Source organism: Chrysochloris asiatica, unplaced genomic scaffold (genome assembly GCF_000296735.1).
Source record: "Chrysochloris asiatica unplaced genomic scaffold, ChrAsi1.0 scaffold00022, whole genome shotgun sequence".
Taxonomy (NCBI): Eukaryota; Metazoa; Chordata; class Mammalia; order Afrosoricida; family Chrysochloridae; genus Chrysochloris; species Chrysochloris asiatica.
The window spans coordinates 24,553,940-24,561,441 of record NW_006408540.1 but is presented as its reverse complement, the minus strand read 5'-3'; the positions used below and the strand labels follow the sequence as shown (position 1 = coordinate 24,561,441).

General features: G+C 35.8%; 1 protein-coding gene across 1 annotated transcript in view; it reads right to left on the bottom strand.

Annotated features, from left to right (window-relative positions):
* RB1 (retinoblastoma 1) overlaps nt 1-7,502 on the bottom strand; it is a 250,862-nt gene that overhangs the window by 164,929 nt on the left and 78,431 nt on the right. The window contains exons 8-11 of the mRNA XM_006837641.1: nt 6,833-6,975; nt 4,389-4,466; nt 2,148-2,257; nt 905-982 (exon numbers count right to left, since the gene is read on the bottom strand). Coding sequence (XP_006837704.1) covers nt 905-982; nt 2,148-2,257; nt 4,389-4,466; nt 6,833-6,975 — 409 coding nt within the window. The remainder of the gene's footprint in view (nt 1-904; nt 983-2,147; nt 2,258-4,388; nt 4,467-6,832; nt 6,976-7,502) is intronic.

Below are 7,502 nucleotides of genomic sequence, written 5' to 3'. Positions count from 1 at the left end.
GTTGACTGTAGAACTGATGATCTGCCCTGTAAACTTTCTCTCAATTCACAATAACAACTTAAAAGAAAATGGGAGGAACACAGATGGGAAAAAAAAAAAAAAAAAAAAGACTGAACAGTAGAACAGAAGCCTCAGGAGTCATATAGCTTCTTGGGCAGTGTTGTGATAGCCAAAGGCAGAGAGTCATGCACAGTAAAGAGGGGCACATACACTGCCGAGAAGGGAGGCTTGCTCAAGCACATAGTGGAGAGCAGTTAGAGATCTGTCCAGGTTGGAAACTGTCCAGACTGATGAACAACATCCTGTCTCCCGAGCTTTATCCTGCTACTTTCCTAATAAACCATATAACTGTAAGCATGATCTGTAAGTTCTGCATAGCCACTGTGCTGAATTATCAAACCCAGCAGAGAAGTATAGAATTTTGTGGGGAATTGCTAAAGTCAAAAATAGTGAAGTTGGAGACGAGGTATGTATGACCTGTCTCTTAGCAGAATCCAGGTTTGTGCATATCCTGATTTTTTTCTTCTGGAATCTATAGGAATTCTGATGCTAGTGTTATTATTCTTATTAAGGGCCTTTGAGTCAGTTCCAACTCACAGCAACACTGTACAGGGTTTCCAAGGATTGGCTGGTGGGTTTGAACTGACGACCCTGCTGTTAGCAGTCCAGTGCTTATCTTACAGCACCATACTAGGTGCTAGTAGGTTACAGTTATGTTCCTTAAGAATAGACAGAACTAGGTCTAATAGCACCCTTAGTAACTAATAAAATACCTGATACACAAAGAGCATTCAATACACATTTGCTGCATGTATGGGTGAAGATATAATGGCACAAGTGAACAAACTAAAGCACTGTTAAAGCACTGAATAAACAAAGAAATATAAAAGCAAAAAAATCCTACCTAACTGGAGTCTGTGGAGGAATCATATTCATCTCTTCATCAGGGTTATTCTTCCGTGGTGTTCTCTGCATTTCAAAACTAAATAGTAATCAATGAAGTCATTACTATGGAAATTTTACAATATGCTTCTTATGAGTTAAAAAAACAATATACTTTCTACTGTCTCATCACATCACAGAAAATGGCAATCCAATAATACAACTGATAAGAAATAGAAGACCCAAAAGCTGCTTCAATGAATAACATACAATGACATACAACATTTTATTTTTCATCACTACTTTCAAGTGTGGATTTCTTTCACTAGGTTACAACAAACAGGCACATCAATATTTTAGAATTCTATTAATATCTAAGTTGTTCAGTATTAAAAAAAATCAAAGCTCAAGTTATTCTATTTATTGTGCCTTCCCCAACTATATTTCTAATTATATAAAATTAGTGACAGTTTACTTGTGTTGATTTCATACTAAAGTCATAAAGTTAATTTTACTTATTAAATTACATTTTATATTTACTCTCAACCATTTACAGTTTACGGTTCTACATGGTAATTTGAAAGAAAATACTGTTGTATTAACTAAAACAAAAAAATAGGCACACAATAATAGATACCAGGGTGAAGGAAAAAAGAGACCACTGTTTGAATAAGCTACTGACTTCAACTATTTTCTATGGGTGTGCATTTTATAAACTATATTCAGATAACTAAGAAAAAGATAACTGCTATTGAGAACAATTCAAATTAACTATTTGTTAGCAAATTATATTCTTAGTATGTTGTTAATCTTTCCTGTTCTTACTACGAGCTTTATATAGAAGCCTTAGAAGGTAATTTATCATGAGCTATGTTTGAAGATCACTAAGACCCCCAACAAGACGGATTGATGCCGGGACAGCAATGGGCTCAGCCATAACAATGCTAAGGATGGCTCTTGCCTGGGCAGTGTTTCCTTCTACTGTGCAAAGGGTCATTATGAGTCGGAACCAAATGGATGGCACCTAATAACAACAAATTAAATGGAAACTTATTTAACCCATCCATCCTTAACTACCAAAGCATGTTGCTGTAAAGTACCACTGAGTCAGTTCTAATTCATAGTGTCCCTATACAGGGTTTACAAGGAGCAGCTGGTAGGTTTGAACTGCCAATCTTATCGTTAGCAGTCCAATACTTATCCTACAACACACCAGGACTCCTATCAGAGCATATCAAAACATAAAGATATACCACATACAATACCTGTCTATAGGATCAGCCTGAAGAGTTTTGTCATGATTCAAAAATAATCTTGCATCTAGATCTTTGTTTTTAAGGTAAATTTCTTCATATTGTTTAGAAAGACTTTCAACCTCAAAAGAAATAAACAGTAACAATTATCCTTTTTGTGTCATTATGCCTTTCATTATACAGAAGCAAAGATTTAATTTAAAAATTTTTCATACAATATATGTTTAATTTTACAAGACACACTGAGTTCACAGGCAGCATAAAAAAGGCCTATATTAAAACATAGAAATGGACTTTTCAAATAAAATTTTATATCTATTTTTGCATGAATCCTATTTATTAGCATTTTATGTAGATAAAGATCACTAATGCCAAAAAATAGAATTTCAGATCAAAGTAGGTATTATTATAATCACTCTATTGTCAAAATACTTGAAAACAACCGATATAGCCATTATGCTTAATAATTTCTACTGTAGTTTATCAGTATACAATAAATCACTAAACCAAAAGTTCAGATTGAACCACAAGGTTGGCGGTTCAAACTCATCAGCTACTCCTCGGAAACCCTATATATACACGGTCACTATGAGTCAGAATTGACTCAATGTCACTTAACAACAATATTCACCTTTCTTATGAACACAGCTATGAATGTGGTGGAATATACAGTAGGCAAAATGATGAAAGCTTCTTAAATATTATCAAACATGTTAAGGTAATGAATTGCTGGGCCTGGGACTCAGGATCTTAGTCTTAGAAGACCCCATGGTCAAGTGGCATAACACAGACCACAAAGGCAAGGATCTACGTCCTATCTTGGTAAGTAGCATATGGGATCTTAAAAGCTCATGAGCTGCAGATTTTGGCCTTTCCATGTGCATAAAAAAGAAGAGTGATGAGAACTGAATATGCTTAGAATTGATTAGTCCAACGGACTGATAGAATATGTGAACATCAGTCTCCACGACTCTGAGACCAGAAGAACTAGATAGTGCCTGGCTACCACTACTAACTGCTCTGAAAGGGATCACATGTGAAGGTCTAAGAGCAGCAGAATATACAAACAAAACTCAAAATTTTAAAAAAAGCCCGGGATTACTGTTCAGAAAGGCCCATGACCACCCTTCAGGTCTGGAAAGGAACTCAACCTAGTGGCCCAACTTTCAGCTAAGCAATAGATAGATATATAGGGTGAACAACAACACTAGTAAGGTACACTCACTATGAACGACAGAACGGTCAATAATTCAAAATCAAAAGAGCAACATTTTTCTAAGGACAAAGTGGAGAAGGGCTATAGGATGGTAGGTAATGGAAACCAGAACCACAGAAAGGAAGCTGGATAACTGTTGTTCCTTGGAGGGGGCTGCAATCATTGAAATAAACAAAGTGTATCATTTGTTGAATGCAAAACTGATTATCTTGTCTATAAACCTTCACTCAATTCACAATAAAAACAAAACAAAACAAAACAAAACAAAAAACCTGTTTCACAATATTGTAATGCCAGTAATATTGATGGCATTAATCACAGAAGCTATGTTTATGAATGCATGACAAAGCATACTAGAATTAAATCTAGTAGTATACATTTAGTCTTATTTAGTTATTCACAGTATTTAAAACTCATAAGCCAACATTTCAATCTTTAAATTATTTTCAGTATAGTCAGTCCTCTACTCCACGGGAGAAAGATGAGGTGTTCTGCTCCTGTAAAGATTCACAGCCTCGGAAACCCTGTACAGGGTCGCTATGGGTCAGAACCGACTCGATGGCACTTAACAACAACAATATTCAGTCCTCAAGTTACAAACAAGATCCATTCCATGTGTTTTTTAAATGGATTTGTGGATAAGTGGGACAAATATATACAACTCTTACTTAGCCTAATTTAGTCTAAGAAGAGACTCAGAGCCTTTTCAATGCTTTAAAAGCATTGTGTGCCACAGTGAATGACGTTAACTGTGATGAAGAATTTGTTTTGAGTACGAGATGGTTCAAATGCTTCAATGTGAGGGCAGAATTATCTACCATTAAAGGGCAAGTTGGAGTTGTTCATAAGTCAGATGTTCATAACTTGTACAAAGCAATTTTTAGCATAAATTGCAAAATGTTGTTGTTTATCTATACATTCTATATTTTAAAAATTTAGTTTTTGTTGGTATGGCACATATAGTTAACCACTTATGAGCATCAGCTTGTTTAACAAAAACATATTAACTTTTTAAATTAAGTTTTCTTTTAGCTTACCTCTGGAAGTCCATTAGATGTTACAGTTCCAAGGGAATTCATAAAAGGTACAAAATTTTTGAAATAAACATTTTTCACCTGAAAAAGATAGTTAGAAAATGACCATTAAAAATTTAGAAAGGAAAAAATACCAAAAATTTAATCTGTCATAGATTAACACTAAAATGACAATGTCAACTATTTTGATCAATGACATAAATTCACGCTAGTGTGATACTTATTAATAATTAACTCAATTATTTACATTTTAGCTTTTTTTAGGTAGACTCAAGTCCTAAAATGAAGATGAAGTAGGAATTATTAATGGAATGGAACTGATTTCACATAATCCACATTAAACGCATGATAAAAATATGGGAGATTCAAATAAATTAAGTAAACTGACCAAAGTTGCACAACTGGAAATAGCAGAGGTGGAATTAAAACCCAGTTGGACTTTTCATTTTTCTACATTGCCACTAACTTCTCCCCAAAGCATCATTTGGGCCTCTTCATGCTCATTTTCAGATAATACTGAAACAGGAAACACTAATTCCATTTTACAGCACGTTGGTGGTGGTGTTGTGCCATCGAGTTGGTTCTGACCCATAGTGACCCTGTACAGGGTTTCCTAGGAGCTGCTGGTGAGCTTGAACCGCCTACCTTGCAGTTCAAACCAATTTTACACCAGCACATTAACCACAGCACCACAGCAGAACTCCTTTTTTAGCATGTTGTTGTTGTTAAGTGCCATTGAATCAGTTCCGACCCTTAGTGACCCTGTGTAGAGTTTCTGAGGAGCAGCTGGTGAGCTTGAACCACCTACCTAGTAGTGTGCAGTCTGGTGCATTAACCTGCAGCGCCAGGACTCCTTTTTTTTTTTAAGCATAGATTTAGGAAAACAAATTATTTTCTTGTAAAAAGAGTTAACAAACAAAAGTATATCTTATAATTCATTTCAAAGCCAACTAAAAATGTTTTATGGAATTACGTATTGTTAAAGTACTCTATAATAAGGATAATAAAGACCATACTAGAAAGCCTGATTATTCTGTTTAAGGAGCGCGGTGACTCTGTAGGATAGACAGTGGACTGCAAACCACAAGGTCAGCAGTTCAAGCACATCAACCATTCTGAGGGAGAAAGATGAGACATTTCATTCCCATAAAGATCTGCAATCTCAGAAACTCTATGCATGGTATCTATGAAGTAGAATCAATCGATGACACTTAACAACAATGATGAGATCTCATGAAATAAATCTAATGGTCAATGATTTATGGAAAATATAAAAGATCTATATAGAATAATGATGAATCTGCAAAACACTTCACAACATGGATGAACCTGGACGACATTATGATGAGTGAAAGTAGTAAATCACAAAAGGGCTAATATTGTATGAGACCAATGTTGTTCCAGTGTGGTGCTGTGGGTTAATGTGCTAGACTGCAAAGTCGGTTTCGACCTCAAGGTAGGTGGTTCAAGCTCACCAGATGCTTCTCAAAAAACCTATACATGGTCGCTGTGGGTCAGAACTGACTTGACTGCACATAACAACAAGAACAACAGCGTGGAAGAGTGAAAGCAGATACGGGATTAGATGTCTCAAAAAGTCTAGTGTAGATTTTGTTATTAGCTAGCAGTCTCTGAACGCTGTTCACTCATGAATTGAAAACCAGTGGGAATGTGTTTGTAAGATTCTGATCAGTTTCAGTATTCCAGATTCTTGGAACAATAAGGAACTCCTGGATCCTCACGTATACTCTCTACCAGTCATAAATAAGCATCTGGTATAATATTTACGTGACAATAATTTTAAAAAGCTGAACAAAATTTGATGTTGCTGTCAGTTTCACTAAACCAAAATACTGTTTTTCTTATCAGGGTGCTTTTACACATCAGGGGTCACAGTAAACCTCAGAGGACTCAGAGTACTAATAAATTAGAAAACTACAGCTTTATTAATGGATTTCAGTGAGCCCAGAGTGAGAAATGTGGTCTGTTTAAAATCAAAGTAATTCAATATGAAAATGAAAGATTTTTCTAAATATTTGGCTGCTGCAAGAGTTGGCACTAATTACAAAATACATGCTCATCATAAAAGAAATATCTACAGCTATGTGGGAGTCTCTGTAGGTTCATGCACTAGACTGCAAAGTCAGCGGTTCAGGCTTACCAGCTATTCCTTGGAAATCCTACACATGGTCTCTATGGATCAGAACCGACTTAATAGCACTTTAACAACAACAGGTGGGAGTTCTGGTGTGGCACTGCAAGACAATGCACTGGACTGCAAGGTCAGTTTGAGCCCCAGGGTTAGTGGTTGAAAACCACCAACTGCTTCTCAGAAACCCTATAAGGGTCGCTGAGTCTGAATGGACTAGACGGCACTTACAAACGACAGGTGAAATTTCAATCTATATAAATTTAACAGTTCTTAAAAAATCACTAGGTTAAATTACCTCATCTATATTACATTCGTGAACTGTACAGAGGACTTCAATAATTCTTGTATCATTTTCCAGTTGTTTTGCTATCCGTGCACTCCTGTTCTGACTTCGTCTTGGTGTCCGAGGTGAACCATTCATAGGTATCACAGCTGTTTCTGTACAAATGAAAGGTGAGATAACAACAACTGTACACAAAGTGGTCTGATTATCAACTTGAAAGGTCAGAAATCATTTTGGTGACATTCTATAACTTTTACTTATTACCAGCTGCCACGGAATCAAATCTGACTCATGGCAACTCCATGTGCATCAGAGGAAAACTGTGTACCACAGGATTACTTTCTTTCTTTTTTATGTGTTAAAAACATATACAACAAAACACTGACTAGCTCAGTAATGCCTACATGTATGAAAGGACTTCAAAAAGTTAATGGAAAATGGAATTAAAAGATAAACTTTTCAAAGTCCCTTCATATAATTCAGTAACACTTATTATATTCCTTCATGCTGTACCCTGTCCATATCAAAACGCTTTATCATCCTGCCAATGCCAACTAAGTAAAAACTCTCCCTTTTCTTCTTCTTTCTAGCTCCTGTAATCGCTAATCAACTTTTGTTTCTATACATTTGCTTATTTCATATGTGGTCCTGCAGTAGTTACCTTTCTGCAACTGACTTGATT